The sequence below is a fragment of the Orcinus orca genome, chromosome 21, assembly GCF_937001465.1.
Source record: "Orcinus orca chromosome 21, mOrcOrc1.1, whole genome shotgun sequence".
Classification (NCBI taxonomy): domain Eukaryota; kingdom Metazoa; phylum Chordata; class Mammalia; order Artiodactyla; family Delphinidae; genus Orcinus; species Orcinus orca.
The window spans coordinates 5,350,521-5,372,611 of NC_064579.1; the positions used below are offsets into that span (position 1 = coordinate 5,350,521).

Below are 22,091 nucleotides of genomic sequence, written 5' to 3' on the forward strand. Positions count from 1 at the left end.
GCCATCATTCCAGGCCACTGGAGACGTCACAGGAACCATGGCTTCACACGTGGTGGAACCAGTGGATCACAGGTCTTAAAAGGCAAAGGAGGCAACTGGGGAAGGGACAGAGACAAGACACCATTGGACTCACAGAAATGCTGAGAAGGTGATGCCTGGCAGGTAAAACATGTCATCTTCCTACCATTATGTCTTGCCCAAGCCTTCCTAGTTTTGTTTTCTCAAACCCCTATTTAAGAACACTTTTGAGGTAGCCATGGAAACATAACATTGTGCAGTTGTTAGGAAAACAAGACTCACAGACAAAAATAATTCAGCAAAGAAACCCGGGAGAGGCATTCTATCTGCTCTGTGTAAAGGCAACGCAGTGTACGGGTATTTGTCTACAGAATGGGCGTTTACTGTCCTGAAACTGTGCTATCAGTAGGGAGGGAGCCATAAAACCTTATCTTCTAGCAGATAAACAGAAGCCTCTGCTGGTTAATAAGTTGTTCGGTGGCTGACCCACTCTGGAAATGACCAGTAATTGTTTTCCCTCAGCCAGGTTCACTTGAATCCCTGCTCGACCATTTACTAGCTCTGCAGCCTTAGTTTCTCAACTTTTCCAGGCCTCAGTTTACTCATCTGTAAAACGGAGCTATTAACATCTACTTTATAGGGGCCATGAAAGGATTAAACGAGCTAATGCCTATGTCTCAGGATCTCTGACTCTCGTAACTTTTCTGTACTGTGTATATGTGTATTTTCATTTGGAAAAAGTCTATAAAAGTTTTATGTTATCACAGGATCTCTGACCCAATAAAGTTTTCAGAGCTATTGCTCTAAAGTGAAGGGTCTTTGCCAGATTCCTGGGAGCTCTCATCCTGACCAATGATATCTTATGCTGTCAGGCTTTTATGGGGACATGCAGTGCGAGACAGATGTATGGGTTATATTAAAAACAGAACTATCCTGCCTCCAAAATATAGATATGACTCTAAAGTTGCTACAGAACACCCCTAAATGTAAGTAAGCCAAATATAATTTCTTTTGCCTACAACTGTTATTCATAACGTTCACAGCAGACATACCATAAGATTGCCTAAGGCGAACTTGTACTAGGTGCAGGCAAAAAACCCCCACAAAAAATGATATCCAAAGTGTCCTGCACAGTAAGAATCCTGAGAATGAAGGAATGTCAAAGTGAGGGATTCTTGCACTTTCCAAGGTTCCCACGTCTCCACAGGCACAAGAGGTGGAAGATCAGAAGTAGAGGTGGTTTATCCTTATATAAATCCTTCATTCCTTATATAAATCTGTAGGACTTTATATCATGTTACTGCGAAAAATAAAGTCTAGACTGTACATGAAAAATATGAGTCTGCCGAAGCATGCAGATGACCTGAGAACATCTGAAGGCACAGCTGTTTCTGCACAGGAAGCTACATTGTTTAAAATGAAACCTTCAGATGGATGGCAGAGTGGCCTAGGGTGGTGTAAAACCTATGAGGAAAGCTCAATTATGAATGTCCTTTTTTTCCCCAAGCTCCTTTCACAGGTCACCCCCCCTCATCCAACTCTCTGGTGAATGTCCTGCCCCCAACACTATCAATGAATATTCAGATTTTATACATTTAGAAATGCTTTCCTCTGTCCCTGTAAATTCCCACATAAATAATAAAGGATGGGCTTCCCTGGTGGCGCAGTGGTTGAGAGTCTGCCTGCCGATGCAGGGGACACAGGTTCGTGCCCCGGTCCGGGAAGATCTCACATGCCATGGAGCGGCTGGGCCCGTGAGCCATGGCCGCTGAGCCTGCGCGTCCGGAGCCTGTGCTTCGCAACGGGAGAGGCCACAACAGTGAGAGGCCCACGTACCACAAAAAAAAATATATATATATAAATAAATAAATAATAAAGGATATTCACAGTGCCTGAACATAAGAAAGCAGTCAATTCGTATTTGCTGAATGAGTGAGAACAGAAAGAGAAAAACCATCGAGGGTTAAACAGAAGGAAAGACATGTTATAGCACTGAATTTAAAAAAATGGTATTACAGGGAATTCTCTGGAGGTTCAGTAGTTAGGACTCGGTGCTTTCAGTGCCGTGGGCCCGGGTTCAACCCCTGGTCAGGGAACTAAGATCCCAAAAGCCGCATGTCACGGCCAAAAAAAAAAGGTATTACAAATTGGTGGGAAGAAAAAGGATTATTTAATAATACCAGTACTGGAGTAACTGGTTAGCTATTTTGAAAAAAAAAGGCTAGAGCCTTATAAAAAATTGTTAGAGTCTTATCTTACACTAGTGATTCTAGAAATTTCAGATCGAGTAAATGGTTTCTTATAAAGAAAAGGACATCATGAAACAAATAGAAGAAAAGAGTTATCTCATTTGGGGACAGGGAAAGGCCGAGGAAGAAACCCCAAAGGAAAACGTGATAGGTTGATTTATATTAAAAAGTAACATGACTACTAAATGTAATATATTCTGGAACAGAAAAAAGGATATCAGGTAAAAACTAAGGAAATCTAAACAAAGTACTGGAACATATGTATATGTATAACTGATTCACTTTGCTATAAAGCAGAAACTAACACAATTATACTCCAATAAAGATGTTAAAGATGTTAAAAATAATAATAAAGATGTTAAAAAAAATAAAAATAAAATTTAAAAAGTATGGACCTTAGTTAATAATAATATATCAATGATGGTTTCATTAACTGTAGCAAAAGTACCATATTAATATAAGATGCTAATAATAAGGGAAACCGCTTGTGGAATCTATGAGGACTCTCTGTACATCTGCTGAAATTTTCTGTAAATCTGAAACTGTTCTAAATTAAGAGGTTAATTTTTTAAAATACCTCCCCTTCAAAACAAAACAAAACAAAAATGGAGGACAAGGGTTAGCAGATTTGTATAAGACAAATGGCTAGGCATGTAGGTCTCTGGATTGAGGCCACTTAAATTTCAATTTTGTCACTCCAGCTGTGACACCTGGGACAAGTTAATTAACCTCTCTATACCTGTTTCATCATGTGTAAAGTGGAAATGTAAAACTGCACCTAGCTTATAGAGTTATTTTGAGAATCATATGAGTTAATGCATGTGAGAGACTAACATGTGCCTAGCATGTAGTAAGTGCTCAATAAGTAGCTGGCTTCATCATATAAAGAATTCTCACAAATAAGTATAGAAAAATTAGTACCTTAGTACAAAACTGGCAAAGAGAAATACATAAGAAATTACAAATGGCTACTAAACATACGGGAAAAAGTTCACTCTCACTGACGAAGAATTTAAGAAATCAAAACAAGATTACACATTTTTCTCTTACCAAACTGGCAAAGATTGAAAATGATAGTGCCTAGCTTGGGAAGGATGCTATGAGCATATGGAAAGTACGCTATACTGCTAAGGGGGGGGAGTATAATTTGGGATGACTTTGGAGGGAATAATCTGACAATATATAGTAATATATAACAAAATATAACTTTTCGAATACTTGCGTTTTTGACCCTATAATTAAACTTCAAGGAATGTGTCCTAATTATTAATCAGAGATGCACAAAGAATTATAAGAATATTTATTAACTGTATTACTTATATGATCAAAAACGGCAACCAACCTAAATGTCAACCATTTGGGAAAAATTAAATTAATTATAATATATGCACATAGTGTACCATTCAGCAAGCAATAAAATGACATTTTAAAATTCAGTATAATGATACAGAGAAATGTTTATAATGTTAAGTGAAAAAATCAGAATGCAAAACACATATAGTATAACCCTACTGTTGAAAATTATATTTACTGGGAAAAAAAGAGACTAATAAAATGTACCAACATATTAACAGTCATCTCTGGGTGATGAGATTATGAGTGGTTTATTTTCTTCAGTTTTCTGGGTTTTCTAAATTTTCAGGCTTTTTTTTTTTTAAAGTACATTATGACTATCAGAGGAAAATGTGTTTGTTGTAGAAAATTTGGAAAACAAGAAAAATGAAAAGAAGAAAACGTTTATATGTGTTACTGAATTGCTAATATACAAAAATGAAGATGAAGTAAGAGGTTGAAAAAGGAAAATCTAGCGCCCTGGATGTGATGCCTGGGTGGGTGATGAGGTGCTGAGGAGAATCACAGGTACCCCCACATGTGGTTGAGCGTCTCGGTGAGAATATTTCTCCCCAGTTCAGTCCAGGGCTTGGCAAACCCTCATCTATGGCTCCTGGAATTAAGTCCAAACTCCCAGCCAGCCACAAAGTCCCCAGCACGCAGCTCTTCTTCACCTCTCCAGACTCACTGTTTCCCAATCCCCCGTCCATTCCACACCCACCCTACCCCAAACCCTCCCCACTGCCCAGACAGGATGGATCCTGACACATCGGGCCATGATCTGCCATGCTTTCCTCACCTGGCCTGCCCTCCCCTGACCCCCCTTCCCTGGCCACTCACTCATCCTTCAAGACTCCTTCCAGGGTCAGCTTCTCCCCTGGGAACAGGGGGTTCCCTGATGCTCAACTCTTGGTACCTCTGACCTGCACAGTGACTCCAGTCTCCTGCCCATCCCTCCCGGGCTCCTCCCCACATCTGGGTCCTCTTTGGATACTCAGTGCCCGAGTGTCTGACTCACAAGCAGGTTCATGTCTTGGGGTGAAAAGTCTGGCTGGAGAGAGGGTAGAGGGGAGGGCAGGGAAAGAGAATTTCTGGGGCAGCACACACAAGCTGAAGGTGGTCCAGCATTCTCTCATGAAGGCTGCTGACTGCCACCAGCCAAGAAGAAAAATCCAGAGAGACAGAGACAGAGAGAAAGAGAGAGAGAGAGAGAGAGAGAGAGAGAGAGAGATTAAAGCACAAAACCAAAAACAAACCTCAAGAAACCCCAAAGAGCTAAAATAATTTTGAAAAAGAACAAAGCTGAAGGACTAAAACTTCCTAATTTTAAAACCTACTATAGGGGCTTCCCTGGTAGCGCAGTGATTAAGAATCCGCCTGCCAATGCAAGGGACACAGGTTCGAGCCCTGGTCCGGGAAGATCCCACATGCCACGGAGCAACTAAGCCCATGTGCCACAACTACTGAGCCTGCGTGCCACAACTACTGAAGCCCACACGCCTGGAGCCCATGCTCCGCAACAAGAGAAGCCACCACAATGAGAAGCCCATGCACTGCAACGAAGAGTAGCCCCCGCTCGCTGCAACTAGAGAAAGCCCGCACACAGCAACGAAGACCCAACACAGCCAAAAATAAAAACAAATAAATAAATTTATTTTAAAAAATAAAATAAAACCTATTACAAAGCTACAGTAATCAAAACAGTGTGGTACTGGCATAAAGATAGAGCTATAGGTCAATGGAATAAAGTCCTGTGGAACACAGTTTGCTGGTTCCTCAAAAAGTTAACCATAGAGTTACCACATGACCCAGCAATTCTATTCCTAGGCAAATACCCCCAAAGAATTAAAAGCAGGGACTCAATCGGATACTTGTACACCAACGTTCATACCAGCATCATACACAGTTGCCAAAAGGTGGAGGCAACCCAAGTGTCTATCAACAGAGGAATGGATAAACAGAATGTGGTCTATACATACAAGGGAATATTATTCAGCAATAAAAAGGAATGAAACTCTGACACATGCTACAACATGAATGAACCCTCAGGACATGATTCTAAGTTAAGTAAACCAGACACAAAAGGACAAATATTATATGATTCCACTTATGTGAGGAACAGGCAGATAGAGACAGAAAGTAGAATAGAGGTAGCAGGGGCTGGTGGAGGGAAGTATGGGGAGTGATTTTTTAATGGATGCAGAGTTTCTCTTTGGGATGATGAAAAAGTGTAAATGGATAGTTGTGATGGTTATACCACATTGTAAATGGACTTAACTGGACACTTAAAAATGATTAAGATGGTGAATTTTATCTTACGTATATTTTACGACAATAAAAAAAAATTGCAAAAAAAAAAGCATCCTATAGGAGCCAGAGTGAGCTTCTTCAGAAGATGGACCTCCACGTTCCATGGTCATTCAGGGTGCTACCAGTTCATCTCCTGACCTTGGGTTAACAAATTCACACACCCTGCAGCCCACTCTGGCTACCAGCCAACTCAGATATTAAATAACCCACTTCGCTAGCTCAGGACACCAGCAGCTGTGCCCCCCACCCTTTCTCTTCTTGATTTTTAACACGGAAACTTGTACCAGCCAGGAGAAGCCGTAGGGTAGAGGTAGGGGTGGGGCGCCACTGAAGCTAAAAGAGAGCAGAAATTGTGGAGCAAAACTAGACCCAAACCCCCTTGGAGTCTCAATCCTTGTTAGATTATCTCTCTTACCTTTTAATGATTTGCAGAAAGGGATTTTTCTTCCCTTATTAACTCTTTTTGGTATATCAACTACCCTCACAGTCTAGAAGTTGTGCTATCTAAACTCAACATACACACACAAATAATTCCCTTGTCCTGCAGTTCAAACCATTTCCTGTTGGGTTGGCTTCATCAGAGATACAGGCCACCAACATCCCCTAAAAATTATATATTTCCACCATCTCTCCAGTCCCTCCTTCAAGCTAAATACTACACTTCTTTTAACATTTCTTCATTTAGCTGGTTTTTCTGGGTCTTTTCCACAAACTTTCTGTAAGTCTTTCTCTTAACTGTACACCAAAACATTTTAGATGGATGTTTGAAAATTTTTTACAGCAATTGGGGACCTAAATGTTTTTAATGACAATAAAAATTGTGTGGTGAGGAGGTGGTGAACAATATGAATTTGAAAGCAGTGGGTTTCAAGAACATTGCTTCCTAAGTTTACTTGTTTTGAGTCCTGTTTTCCTGTGTCTAAAACTTCAAAGCCAGCACCTCCCTCTTCATGTCAGGATGTCTGTCCATCAAGAGGCTCAACTGTTCCCAACTGACCCTGCAGTTCTCCAGAACATGGTAGAACCTACATGTAATTCATATGATCAGAAAACCTCATGGCAAAAACACTCGAGACCTCAGAAACTCCTCCGGACTTCACCACCGACCTATTCCATTAGGATACATTCCAAATGCAAACAAAGACTGGCCTAGAAATTTAACTGAAAGAATTGACAACAAGTGCATTATCGTTCATCCCAGGTGGACAAACTCAACAAGCTCTAGATGAATTAGTTACATGCCATATTCCCTACTGAAAAATAGGTTCTCCTTTATGTCATTCTTCAAACCTCTCTGCAAATTATTTACTGCTCTTAGGAAACCCACTTTGACCCCATTGCCGAAAATGATCAACGAAGGAGTCATTGTTTACAAACATTTCACCAAACTACCATATCCCCAAACACAGGTCCATCCTCGGGATGCTTCTTTCTGGAAAAGGGAAATTAATTGCGGAAAAAGTTAACTCTAAAAAGCCATTGTCTTGCTTCTCCAAGAGGCCTTGCTGAATCAGCACACAAGTCAACCCTCCCTTCAGAAGAGATCCAGCCTTACTCAAAAATATACATCCCACAGAATCTAGCGTAGCACCTGATATATAGGTACATACACATGTGAATGTACTAATAATACAGTAAGTCCCCTACGTACGAACCTTCAAGTTGCGAACTTTCAAAGATGTGAACGTGCCCCTATATGCCAGCTGTTGTACTGTACTACTGTAATTTTCAAGGTACCGTACTGTAAGATTAAAAATGTCGTCTTTATTTTTTGTTTGCTTTTTACGTATTATTTGTGTGAAAACTATTATAAACCTGTTCCAGTACAGTACTACATAGCCAATTGTGTTAGTTGGGTACCTAGGCTAACTTTGTTGGACTTACGAACAAATTGGACTTACAAACGCACTCTCAGAATGGAACTCGTTTGTATGTAGGGGAATTCCGGTAACTCAGGTATTAAGCACATCTTAGGTACCAGGCCCTGCACTAATAATACACACCATTTCATAAGGTAGATATGATAATTATTGCCATTTTAAAGATGCAGATATCTGCCCAACTGAAGAGTTAAGTGATTATTTTCCAAAGCTTCCTGACCTAAGCTAGCGAGAGATCTTGCTGGAATTCCAGCCCAGGTCAGCCTGACTCCACAGCTTCTGCTCTTAATCACCACGTGAGCAGCCTCTTTGTATAAATGAAGGCTGGCTCATTTGTTTCCTCTGGTTTGGGGAAGGTAGACTGCTACAATTTTCAATAATAATGTGTTTTATCTTAAAATCAGACCTTTCTCTTCACGCACATCCATACCTGTTTATATTTCGCAGTAGAGTTCTGTTAAGACAGATTTGTCTGGTTAATTTTCATACTTGATTAAGTTATTCTGAAATATAAATTGTGAACACTCTGAAACATTATTTTCTCCCTCAAAAGACAAATGCCAGTATTCATGCAATGTTTGTGAGGTTTTCATGTATTTATTTTTATTTTTTAAAAAAGGAACAATAGATTTTGAAAATGCAATGGCCTGAGTTAGGGGAACTTCCTTGAGGTCAGGGTTATCCATGGCAGCCATGTGTCCGGCAGGAAATCTGCAGCCGGGTGACATTAACAATGACCGTGGAGACCCTTGTGGCTGTACATCCGAATGAGCCAGGATTTGGATTAAAAGCAGGCTTTTTGCTTTTCACGTGTATACATCACAGGCATCGAAGCTCATATTTCTCATCTTTCAGCTGGTCTGCACCAAGTGGCTTGTAGGGCTGACTCATTAAGCCTGCACACTCTGATGCGGCCAAAACTCCCAACACTGCCTACGTGCGTTTACGTCCTTCTAAATGTACTCACTCTAGTAGGATAGGGCATCCCTGGGCGGTATTCCCAGGTTTAGACCAAGGATGGCTTTTATGTTTATCTTTAGGCAAGTTTAGCTAAATATATAAGGCACATGCAGAACCTCATTGGAGAGAGAGAGAGATCCTCTACCTACTGCCAAAGCACGGGATAATTTGACAATTAAGAATCGGTTCCTCACCCTGACAACTGAATCCTACACAGAAAGCCCTGAGTTCATTGCTTCAGCGTCCTTTCAGAGAATGATTTAAGTGTTTACTTTTGAGCTACACCAGCCACGTGCTCACAAAGATTAAATAGTCAGCTGTCATCCTTGGCTAAAACAACTTACTGCTCAGAGATAAAACTATAACTTGTTATTCATATATACATGATCTTATGTCATCCTTACAACAGCCTGTGAAGTGGACACTGTCTTCATTCCCATTTTACATACAAGGAAACAGACCCAGAGAGGTTAAGGAAGAGATAAAAGAGCTCCAGCTGTTAAGGAGCAGAGCCTAGAATTCAACCCAGGGCAATCTGCCTCCAAAACTTGGAACTTCATCTCAGTGTTACACTGCCTCTTAACTTTTTAAAAAGTTAAATCAACTTTGGCAGTTTTTGCTCATTAGGCATAAGCATTGCTAATTCAGATTCCTCCCTTATTCGGGAGGAATTAAAGGGGAAAATGGGGGTGTGTTCTGCCAGCTGAGATAACAGTTTGTTTCCTAAGTCAGTCCCAACTCTCCTGTGGGAAGTGGCTGCACCAGGATTTCTGGAGTCAGACAAGCAGGGTCCACCACGTTTTAGCTCTGTGACCTTGGACGAGTCACATCTCTTTTACTTCAGTTTCCTCACCAATAAAATGAGGGCAATAATAGAAACTAACTCAGTGTTCTTGGGGATTAAATAACACACAGAGTGCTTACAACAGGGTTTGGCACATTTTACGTGCTCAATAATTCTCAGCTATTCTTAGGATTAATAAGATGCCTGAACTAAGTTTAGATTACTGATCATATGTAAACATAAGAAGGAACAACTAACACGTCTATCATCTGGGTATTCCAGAAGATACTTTGCCTTGAAAAGATAATCCAAAAAAAGCCCTCCCATGGCCCAGGCTGCCTATATGTGATGGCTAAATGTACCTTTCTCAAACTAAATAGCTTTGGCATTGGCTGAATTCAAATAGAGTGTGGATTCCTTGACATTACCTCACTTCCAAGACACGCACACCCTTTAAACATTTTTAATTATACGCTTAAAGATCGTTTGGGTTCTCAAATAAATATATAGTTATCGACGCATCCTCTCTGTGGTAAGAAGCAAGGCCATCTTCCAAACCGTGCAACTTGCTCGAAATCACGTTCTCTAAAAATGTCCCTTCGGAGCATTTCAGTACTTGGTGTCCCCAATTGTTGCTGTCCCAGAACAAAAGCCTAATTGCTGCTGCTACAATACAGCCCTTTCTCTGAGATCATCGTGAAGCCCTCGGAGCAAACAAGAGAGGGAGTTTTTGCGAACAGCGAGCACTGCATCAAATTCCTGGACCCTGAAGGCCAACACGAGCCGCGTTATCTTGGAGACTCGAGAACCCTTCTAATATCTACTCCTCCCTGCAACTAGATCTGTCTCTGGAGTGTTTCTGAGCCCTTTAGGGACACGTGCGTCTTCCTGCTTGGACGAGTCTGGAAAACCTCGGGGTCCCCATGTCCCACCCGCGCAGCGCGAAGGGGCGCGGGACAGCAGCCCCGCCTGGGCGCGATTCTGTCGCTGTGGGTCGTGGCCCAGCGCCCCCGGGCACTGCAGGGCGAGGCTCGGGGCGGGATGTCCCACCAGGCCCACCCCTGTGCCCTTGCGCCCCGCGGGCGCCAGCGGGAGCCCCACCTTCCCAGCCTTGGTGGGACGGGAGCCGTGCGCTCCCATCCCCGGCCGGCATGCAAAGCCCCGAACGGCGGCCCGGGGATCTGGGGGCGGGAGGCGGGGGGCTCTGGGACTCACGCGATCTCTCGGGGTCTCGGGGGCCTCTCCGCGGCCGGCTCCCGGCCCCTCGGGCTCTGAGAGTGGGCGCCTCCCATAGCTCGGAGCGCGGCGCCCCGGCTGCGCCCGCTCGTGCTCTGCCGCGCGCCGGCCCGACCGGGACCCCGGCAGGAGGAGGCGGCGGGCGGAGGAGGAAGGGTGGGGCCGCGGGTGGGCGGGGGTGCCGGGGAGCCCGGCCTCAGGGTCCCGGACGCCGGGAGAGCCGGCTAAAGGGCGTTGCTGGAGACGCTACTACTTCTCCGCCAATCGCAGGGCTCGGCCGGCGCGGCGGCTCGTGACCCCCTCCTGGGGACCCCGCGGGAGAGGCTGAGCGCGCGGGTCACTGCGCCAGGGAGACCCTGGGCGGCGGAGGGCGACAGGTGGAGTGGGCTGGGGGCCCGGCGGCCGTCGCCCTCCCTGTCCGCCCGGCGCGCCCCGGCGCGAGGCTGGAAGGGGCGCGGCTGGGAGGAGGCCCGCCGGGCGGCCGTGCGGAGAAGCCCCGGGAGGGGGCGGTGTGTGTCGGCATCCCTGACCCGGGCTGCCTTCCCGCGGCGCGGCCTCCCCCGGCCGCTAGTCCCGCACAGAGGCCTCCGCGGAGTTGTGCAGAAAACGGGGGGAATCCTGGTCGTGTCCCCGACTAGCCGGGTGACTTGGGACAAGTTACTGCTCCCTCCCTGAGTCTTGCTTTGTTCGTTTGTAAAATAAGGGAGTGCGATCATTCTTTACCTCTTAAATGTCCCTTCCGGTTATGACAACCAATGAATGAATTCTCTTCCGAACTCTGTTTTGGGGGAGGGGGGTAACGCACCTTGTCCCTCCCATTACACCTGTGATCCACCTACTCATACTCCCTTTTCAGAATACTTCATGCTGTTTCTCATCCACTCCCGCCTCCCACTTCCCTCCCCTCCAGCCATCTCTCCTTCACCTCACCGTTTGGTTTTTTTGTGGGAAGAAGAACGCTCTCTTCTCCTAATACCCATTTATCCTTCCAGACACAACTCATACTCCCTTCCATAACACTATCCTGCATCCTGGTCTTACAACTTTTTTGTTATTGCCTGTTTCCTTCACTAGAATGTAAACACCGTGAAGACAGGGAATTTATTTCATTGTTTCATTTTCACTGTTCCCCCAACATACCTAGCACATACCTAGTACATACTCATAATTGTTGATAAGTGCATTCATCGTACACACTTATCACCTTCCTTCCCACTGCTCCCATAGCACGTGTTAATTCCTCTAACATAGCACTTACCAATCTTATTTTGTAATGATCTCTTCACTTACTTGTCTTTCCACTAGGATATGAGTTCGTTTTAAGGGCAAGAAAGCTTCCTTATCTCTGTATCCAGGCTTAGTGCCTGGCGCAGTGCCTGTATCCTGGCTTATATATAATAAATATTTGCCGAATGAATGAACGAGCCAGTGGTTAAGCACACAGAATGGCGTGGAATGTTAACGTCCCCCTTGAGTGGAAGCTACAGGCAGTAAAGATGTATATGGCTACATTTTAATGTTTCCAGAAAGGACGGGAAACCCCTAATACAGACATATTTACAACAGATCTTTTTTAGGTCAAATTTTGACTTCCTGTTTATACATTATCTTCACTCTACTATAGCTAGAAGGTTCCCAGGATTCAGGATGCTGCTGCATTGTAGACATATACAAGCAGACTATTTGAGGGTGGGAAAATAAACATTAATTAGTAACAGTATAGTGAGACTGAGCATTGAGGTTTTGTGGGAAGGATTTCAAATAGCTGAAGAAAAGTTGACTCTTGGCAGATAATTTAAAATTTCAAATTCTCCCCACATTCTACCTGGAATACTTTGGCAATGTGATTGAAGTGTCATTGAGAATGCAAACACAACCCTGTCAAGAGCTGTGGTCCCCTCCAGAGGAACATTCAGCCCTTCCTAGGGAGAAAGGTGGGTCATTCCAAGGGAAAAATGGGAGGGGAAGCAGTGGGAGAGGGAAATGAGGATGGGAAAGTTTTCTTTTTACTGGGGAGACAAGACGGGTTGTGGGAGGAGTTTTATTACTAGCGGGTTGGCCAAAAAGTTCCTTCGGGTTTTTCTGTCAGATTTTCAGAAAAACCTGAACGAACTTTTTGTCCAATCCAATATTTGTGCGGAAAGGCACAGGATAGCATCACTAAAATGGTTTAAAAGAAGAGGAAGAGAGTGAAGCTGCCATCCTGTTGTGGTGCACAGAAACTGAGACAATGAGGGGGAAAAGGAGTCTGTACAACAATGTGAAAGATGGTCTACAGGGGCCCAAAGGGCATCTCTACTAAGATGCTTGTGTTTATTGCTTTTGCTGCCCCGTCTGGTACAGAGACAGGGGTAACCAGAGGAGTGAAGACAGTGAAGGGAATTCTTGTCTTTGGGAAGTAAACTTACGAAGGCTTTTCCAGGAAAATGCCTGATGGGGTCCAGATGGGGTAGTATTTGATATCCAGTGTTAAGGTTTCCCTTTGTGCATTGTGCTTCTGTCAGTAAGGCATTTTTAAACATTGAAAAAAGAGTAAAGAAAGAAAATTTAAGAGACTGAAATTCAAGATGGTCCCCAAGATGGCAAAATACACCCTTCAGTGTCAAATCCTACCCTCAGAATGCTACTTATGCTCTAAGGAGGGATGGGAGCTAATATGTATTGGATACCAGGGACCCTGCTTGGTGGTTGACAAAAGTAACCACATTTAGTCCTCATAACACTGGGAAAGGATAATAGTAGGTAATACTTGTTGGGCACTTTTTAATGTGCCAAACTCCGTTCTAAATGCTTTAGATATATTAACTCATTAGTTCATCACAACATTTTAGGTAGGTACTTTTAGTATACTCAACTTACAAAGAGTAAAACGAAGCATGGAAAGATTAAACACACCTGAGGCCACACAGCTAGAAAACAGCAGAGCCAGGTTCTGACCCACGTAGGCTCGTTCCAGAGCTATAACATAAAGCTTAGTTTCTATGCTGTATTTCCTTAATTTTTACACTGTGCACTCCACTTTAAGATGAAGAAACTGAGATGTAGAAAGGAAAGTGGTATATTCAATATTTAAACCCAGTTCTGTCTTTATTACAAAGCTTATGCTCAAAGTGGATTTTTTTTCCCCCAGCAATCATGCCAAATGAATACTACTCTTCAAAGTAGCCAACTTGGGAAGCTACATGCTTATCTCAGAGCTGCACCATCTTCCCTTTTTTTGGAAATTATTTAAATGCCAATTTATAAACCAAAGATTAAAACTGGATTTACTGGGCTTCCCTGGTGGCGCAGTGGTTGAGAGTCCGCCTGCCGATGCAGGGGACACGGGTTCGTGCCCCGGTCCAGGAGGATCCCACATGTCGCGGAGCGGCTGGGCCCGTGAGCCATGGCCGCTGAGCCTGCGCGTCCGGAGCCTGTGCTCCGCACCGGAAGAGGCCACAACAGTGAGAGGCCCGCGTACCGCTAAAAAACTGGATTTACTACTTAAGAGCCACATACTGTTCTTGAAATCAGGTAGTGTAAGTGCTCCAAAATTGTTCTCAATTTTCAAAATAGTTTTGACTATTCTAGGTCCTTTGTGTTACTGTATAAATTTCAAAATAAACTTACAAATTTCTTTTTAAAAATTTAATTAAATTAAAAAAATTTAAAATCCCAGTGATTGGATTTCCAAAGGGATTATATTGATTCTATTGACTAATACAAGGAGGATTGCCAGTTTAACAATTTTGAGACTTATGATCCATGGACACGGTACAGCTCTCTATTTATGTAGATGTTCTTGAATTTCCCATAATGTTTTGTAGACTTTAGCCTACAGGTCTTACATATCTTTTGCCAAATTTATTCCTAAGTGTTTTTATGGTATTGTAAATGGAGTTGTTTTATAATTTTACTGTCTAAATGTTAGTTGCTAGTATATAGAAATACAATCGACTTTTGTATATTGTATCCTGCAACCTTGCTGAATTCACTTATTACTTCTAACAGCTTTTTTTGTGCATTCCTTAGGGTTTTCTATATGATATCACTTGCAAATAAAGACAATTTTACTTCTTCCTTTATAATCTGTATACTTTTTTCCCCTTGCCTTGCTGCACTGACTAGGCACTTCTATACAATGTTAAATAAAACTAGTTAGTCCACATCCTCGCCTTGTTCCTGATCCTACGTAGAAAGCATAAAATCCTTCACATTGTAGTACATTAGCTGTCTGATCTTGTAGATGCAGTTGAGAAAGTTTTTCTTTTGTTTTAATTTATTTATTTGACTGTGCCGGGTCTTAATTGCAGCATGTGAACTCTTAGTTGCAGCAAGTGGGATCTAGTTCCCTGGCCAGGGATCAAACCCAGGCCCCCTGCATTGGGAGCACGGAGTCTTAGCCACTGGACTACGAGGGAAGTCCCAAAAGTTTTTTTTTTTTTAATTCATAATTTACTAAGACATTTTTTATGATAAATGGGTGTTGAATTTTGACAAATGCTATTTCTGCACTTATTAAAATAATCATATTGGTTTTCCCCTATATTCTATTAATTTTTTGAATTATGTTGATTTTTCAGATGTTAGAGACTAATATTAGTTTATTAGTATCCATTGGTCGGATAATTTTGGACTGCATCTTGGACATCATGAATACTAAGCTGTGGAGATTTCAGATGCCATTATTTTTCTCTGGTGAGAGTTGTTTTTCCTTTGTTTTAGCAGATAATTTTCTTGTTGGGCTTGAACTCCAAACCCTGTTTCTTGGGGTGGCAGCTCCAGTCTGAGTGCAGACCTTCTGTGTAGCCAAGCTGCTTTGAGTGTTTTCCGTGCACGTGTGGTTTAGGGCTTGGCCAATGATTTGGTGTAGGGACCCCCTCTTTGGCTCTTTCCTTTCTGGGTTCCCCCACTTTTTCAGCATTCATCATCTCCTGGCTTCACTTCTCTCATTCCCCAGAACAGCAGGGCTCAGGAGTTTTTCATGTATGTCTCTATTACACAAGCCACTGTGTGGACTACACTTAGCCCCGCACTAAAAGCCGAGGCAGAGGGACTACTTGGATGACTCTTTATCTCCTCTTCTCCAAGCTACGTGCAACACCAGAATCTACCTACTTCTGTTTCCTCTTCAGTCCCTTCAGGTCATCTTTATGTATTATGTCCGGGTTCTAGAGTTGTTTTCTGTAGGAATGATCCTAATGGCCAGTATAGCCTATAATATCCAGCTATACAAGCCCATATCTCATTCTTATGAAACGGTCATTCTCAGCTTTATCACCCACCTTACTCATCACAGTTGTCCTGAGTGACCCTGGCCTGCCTTCAAAAATCAGATTCACCTCCACAGGGTAAAGATTTAGAATACTGAAAACAATTTGCTATGGGCCCTGAAGATGGTTTTAAGGGATAAGGACCAAAGGAGTTGAACAAAAGGAGCTTCATTGCATAACTGGAATAAGTGTGTAATCTCTCAGGGTGACAGACTAATATTCCCTAATATCTGTTCTCCCCCTCTCTCTCAAAACAAACCAAAAAAAGCTGATTTTTACGTATTATAAATAAAAGTTATGTTTCCCGGTCTCCATTGCACTTAGGTGTGGCCATGTAATTAAGTTTTGGTCAATGGGATGACAACAGAAGTGCCAAGTTCAACTTCCAAGGGGTATCATTCATGGCAAGTGGGGAGGTGCTGTGGTCTGAATGTTTGTATCCCCCTAAAATTCATATGTTAAAACCCGAACCCCCAAAGGTGATGGTATTAGGAGGTGGAGACTTTGGAGGTAGAGCCCTCATGAATGGGATCAGTGCCCTTATAAAAGAGGCTCCAGAGAGACCCCTTGCCCCTTCCACCATGTGAGGACACAGCTAGAAGGCACCAGCTATGGACCAGGAAGAGGGCCCTCACTGAAATGCAGCCATGCTGGCGCCCTGATCTCAGACTTCCAGCCTCCAAAATTATGAGAAATAAATTTCTGTTGTCTATAAATGACTCAGTCTGTGATAGTTTGTAATAGCAGCCCAAACGGACTAAGCTAGGAGGTGAGCCCTTTATTGGCTCTTTCTTTTGCCTGCTGGCTGGAATGCTGATGGGATAGCTGAGTTCACGCAGCCATACTTCAACTTGAGGTTGAAGGATGCTAACCCATAACACCTTGGAACCTCTAAGCCTGCCCTGAATTGCCTACCTACAGATTTCATTTATGTGAAAGAAAAATAAACTTACATGTTGTTTAGCCACTATAAGTTTGGATTTCTGTAAGACTCAGACAAAGCAAATACTAATCAATTCTGGTTATTAAACTGGGGAGAAGAAGCATCCCATTATCTTGTAGTCAAACCACCTGTAGTTGGAAAAACTGTAGTACTTAGCAGCCTGCCAGCAATCACTCTATAAAGAGTGCTATGTAAACTAGTCTTAACCCTAACATTTCCCAGTCCTGAAGTTCAGCTCTGGCTGAATCTGTCCATAAAACCTCTCCCCAGCCATCACTGCTAAGCAAATCTATGCCCTACCCCAAATAAACTTCCACCAGTGGAATGACTTCATTCCCTTCTCCCTCAATACTATCCTGACTGATTGATTGATTCACTCATTCATTTGACAAATATATATAAACGCCTACCCTGATGCCCGTCTTGATCTCAGTTCATCTTTGCAAACATATTGGATGAGGTGAGAGTCATCTGAAGCCTGCTACCAGCCTCAAGATGACCCTCTTGCAAGAAAGACAAATATCATATGATATTGCTTATATGTGGAATCTTAAAAAATGGTACAAATGAACTTATTTACAAAACAGAAATAGAGTCACAGATGTAGAAAACAAACTTATGGTTACCAAGGGGGAAGGGGGGAGGGATAAATTGGGAGATTGGAAGTGACATATACATACTACTATATATAAAATAGATAACTAATAAGGACCTACTGTATAGCACAGGGAACTCTACTCAGTACTCTGTAATGACCTATATGGGAAAAGAATCTACAAAAGAGTGGATATATGTATATGTGTAACTGATTCACTTTGCTGTACAGCAGAAACTAACACAACATTGTAAATCAACTATACTCCAATAAAAATTAATTAAAAGAAAAATTTTTAAAAAAAGATGACCCTCTTGCAAATCTATACCCTAATTCTACCTTGCATCATTGTTTTGGCCTAAAGATAACAAAAAATAAAAACTAAGAGACTGATTCCTAGAACAGACCTGGAAAGGCTTTTAGAGGCCATCTAGTTCCACCTTCTTCTTTTAATATAAGTTAACCAAGGCCCTGATAGCCCAGCAACATGCCCCGGGTCAAGAGACAGAAGCTAAAACCACGACTCAGATTTCCCCACCCCTGCCTGGTCTTTTGTGTTTTCCTCAATCCTTATCTCTTTCATTCACACTTAAACCAAATACAAAGATTGCATATCTGTTATTTTGATGAGAAAACAAAAAATTTTACTTAAGAAACCCTCCCAGTTATACTCAGTGTCAAAGGGAGAAGTTACCTTTGTTGATTTGTCTTTGAATTTATTCCCAGTTGACTCTGAAGAGCAAACACGGCCAGCAGCCCAGACCAGAACCTTTTCTTTGGCCTTGGAACCCTTGGGACTGAAGAAAATTAAGTCAGGTGGAAGTCACATGCTGACTTGCAAGGTAAGTTTTCAGTGCAAGTTTCCAGCCAAATGCCTTTGCCTAAGGCTAATTCTCAGAAATTCCTCTATAATTCCAACAGCCACTCTGTGATTTCTCTTTAACACACTGTGCTAGTAAAGTTGAATTCTGGAGGGAAAAGAAAAACAAAAAAGTGTTCTCCTATTTCAAGGTGATGCAACTGTCACCTATCGTAAGAGGGCAGTTTCTAGAAGACAGCTCGTGCTTCACACCTGTGACCCTCGTCTCCTCCTGTGGAAACAGCTGCCAGGTTCACAATTTCAGGCTGTATCCTCAGGGAGAGGAATGAAAGCACTTAAAAAAAAACTTTTGTTTTTTTATTTCATTTACTTGTCACTTCTATTCCTACATAATGCTTCAGGGACAGTACACGCTTTGTGGACTTTTTAATTGATTTTTTTTTTTTTAAGCAGGCTATTTATGTGTGCTCCGGCTTTATGTTCAGAGACAGAACCTGCCTGTAATTCAAAAGTCCTGGATTCAGAAACCGCCAAGTGTCTTCTTGGAATAGTAACTCTTAGTACTTTTGTGGGTCTCGTATAACTTTGGGGTAGTGACCTGGAGCAACCATTGGGTATCTAAACATGGATTCCAACGCCATTGTCTGGTCCTGGGGGTGGGAGGGTCAGGAGAGTTTATCCACCAATAGTTTATTTCTACTCTGAGCCAGCAGGTTCTGACTTTACTTACTCCACCACGAAACGGCAAAGTGGACAAGAGAATGAGAAGGGTGGCAAAAGTACTGGAGGTCTGGGTTCAAGGAAGCGCTTTAATTTGTGAGCCTTTGGAATTAAAATCAGTATGCACGGCTCATTGTACAAAAATAGGAGCGTGAATATAAGAAAAAAAAAATGCCACTGTTCTCTGGCTGGGCAAAACAAACAGGGTCTATGGAGTCTGAAAATGCTTCAAAGCAGAAGCAAACATTCAGAGGAAGTCTCCAAAGAGAGTCAAAGTAAATATTCAAAGTTCTTTTGGCTTGGAAGCTATGACTGTCCTGAGAGGTTATATACAGACCTCGTGTGTTTATCTTAGGACATCTGTGAGCCAGGCAGAGCTGCCAAGTTACAAGAATAAAACAGGCTTTTAACCTTCAACAGGTTAAATAAAAGCAAAAGTAAGCACAGGTAGAACAAAGCATCAGAGCCACTCCTTCTTCTGGAAGTTTTCCACCTTCCTGCAGAGAAAGAGCAGAATTGCACATCTGCAGATAAAAACCCAGGGGCGCCCATAGGAGTTAGGATTGAAGAAAATAAAAGTGTCGTACCTTGCCAGGTATGGTATATACACAGATCGGTAGGGAGTGCTGTTGATTTGTTTTTCCCGTGTTCAAGGGAGGGGACATTTCCAAACAGGATTTGGTCTGCGTAGTCTTAGCTTTGAATTTTTCAACTTCCTTGCTTGCACTCACAAGCTTTTTATCTACGCTCTAATCTGTGGTCCACGTTGCTATTGATACTGTAACCATTTGTTGAGCATCTGGGGTCTAAGAAGGTGTGGGCATAAGTGGGAACCAGAGCTTCCATCTTTTGGCTCCCTGGCACCTGCACGAATAATCTTGGTCCCTGATCCTACCTCTAGGACAGAGCAGGGCATACGTTAGCCAGGGTAAGAAGAGAAGCAGGGGCTTGAGCAAGGTGGAATGAATGTGAGAAATGGAATAGCTGGGTCGTCTGGATCAGAGCAGGCTGAAGGCCTGTCAGGGGCCCAGCAGCTGAGAGAGGCCATTGGGATCACCTGATTCGAAATCCCACCTGATGCAGGGATCCTCCGCTCAAGATTCCTGATCAGTGGTTAGCCAGCCTCTGCTTGGAAACTTCAAAGATCTTTCCAGCAGACACAGAGTTGCAGCACTCAGACCCCTGTCAAGGACGGATCTAGCAACCCAGCATCAAGGAATGTGGTTAGCTGCTAACCCGAAGCTGTTAGTGTCTTCAGAGTCTGCCTGGGCTTTTGAGCTGAGATCAGTCCCCTCTGGCAGCCCCCAGCCAATGGCTGAGCAAGGTGGTGGTACAACGTCCTGTCCATTCCTGCCCAACGTGGGACTCCTCTCTCAGGCAATTTTTGCTTTGGAGCTTCACGTTGGCCTGGCAGACTTAATCTGACCTGTGTCACAGTCTGAAGGCTGTAGTGTCCAATCTTGCTTTCTCTTCTTTTCCTTTCCCAGGTGTTACTCCTCAATAAGCCTTAATACGTGAAGTGCAGGGGATTTTTTTAGGGTATAAAACTATTCCATATGATACTGTAATGGTGGGGACATGACACCACACATTTGTCAAAGCCTATAGAACTTTACGGCACAAAAAAGTGAAACTTAATGTGTGCAAATTAAAGAAAAAATATTTAGGAGATCAGGGAATCCCAGGATGGAATGCAGACTGTGACAAAACGACCTAACTGTATTGCAAATGTATGAAACAAGTCCACTGGAGGGGATGTGGGGGGAAAGATGCTGACCTAACTAACTTTGGAAATGAATGCAGTCTGTAAAACTGAAGGCAAAGGAAATTGTGCACAAGTACTGTTCTCTAGCTGATAAAGTTGTTCCCATGGGTGTACGTGTTAACACGTCTAATACCGCTATACACGTATGTCTCAATTGAACAATGAAGTAAGTGGATGGCAGATGGTGGGAGCCAGGTTTCTCACTATCGGAGTGGGAAGTAATAGGTGAGCAAAGGGAGGTCTAGAAAGAGCCATGTGGTCATGGTTTGGAGTTGGAGACATCAGTGTGAATTCATGTTCTGCTGAATATAGATTCACATGGTCACATATAGAAATATTTATAAATGTGTGTGTATACTCAGGTATACTTCTTATTGAAGTATAATTGATTTACAATGTTGTGTTACTTTCTGCTGTACAGCAAAGTGATTCAGCTATACATATATACACATTCTTTTTTATATTCTTTTCCATTAGGGTTCATCACAAGATACTGAATATAGTTCCCTGTGCTATACAGTAGGACCTTGTTGTTTATCCATCCTATATATAATAGTTTACATCTGCTAATCCCAAACTCCCAATTGTAGGATTCAACTCTTGAGTCAAGAAACCTCCACATACATAATGTCGGTAGGCTGGGCCCTTCCACAACTTTGGTGTCCCCATCACCCCTGCTGCCATTTTGTCTCCCACAGTGTTTTGCCTGGTGACTAATCTGTTGGCTTCAGAATGGGAATGCCACAGTGACCACCAGCTGCCAGGCCCAAGGATAAGAGAATTAGAGAGTCTGGGGGGCTGAAAGGCATCTTCAGCAATACATGTCCCTCAAAGCCTGGGCAATGCTTCTGTCAAGCACGGGAATGTCAATAAATGTGTAGAGTTTTCCAGTTCCGTGTGTAAAGAGATTGGAGGTCGCCACTCTGTCCTACCAACAAGTAAAAAGATAAACGGACTGAAAAATCAACAACTCCTCTGGGATTCGTAAGAGGGGGGGAAAGAGGGCAAACCACTGCCGCCGGATTGGAACGGCATACAGGCGAATGCAGGAAGTCACTGCTTAGCGGAGCAGACTCACAACCAGAACCACGGTGGAAACCATGCTGGGGTAAACTGCAATTGACGAATTGCTGGGGGCTCAGTGTGGACGGCTCTGAAGGTTTCAAACTCCAGGGAGACCCAGAATTTTGAGATTTACCCCCAGGAGCTAGACCAGATTCCCACAGA

At 43.0% G+C, this 22,091-nt stretch overlaps 1 protein-coding gene across 5 annotated transcripts in view; it reads right to left on the reverse strand.

Annotated features, from left to right (window-relative positions):
* Positions 1 to 22,091, reverse strand: part of TACC1 (transforming acidic coiled-coil containing protein 1) — a 112,855-nt gene that overhangs the window by 82,969 nt on the left and 7,795 nt on the right. The window contains exon 1 of one of the 5 annotated variants that reach the window (XM_049704271.1): positions 10,749 to 10,898. The exons of 1 other annotated variant lie outside the window; for it this stretch is intronic. In XM_049704271.1, coding sequence (XP_049560228.1) covers positions 10,749 to 10,825 — 77 coding nt within the window. In that variant the 5' untranslated portion in view covers positions 10,826 to 10,898. Of the gene's footprint in view, positions 1 to 10,748; positions 10,899 to 22,091 lie in introns of those variants that run through there. 3 more of the 5 variants (XM_049704272.1, XM_049704270.1, XM_049704268.1) reach the window with 3 other exon arrangements.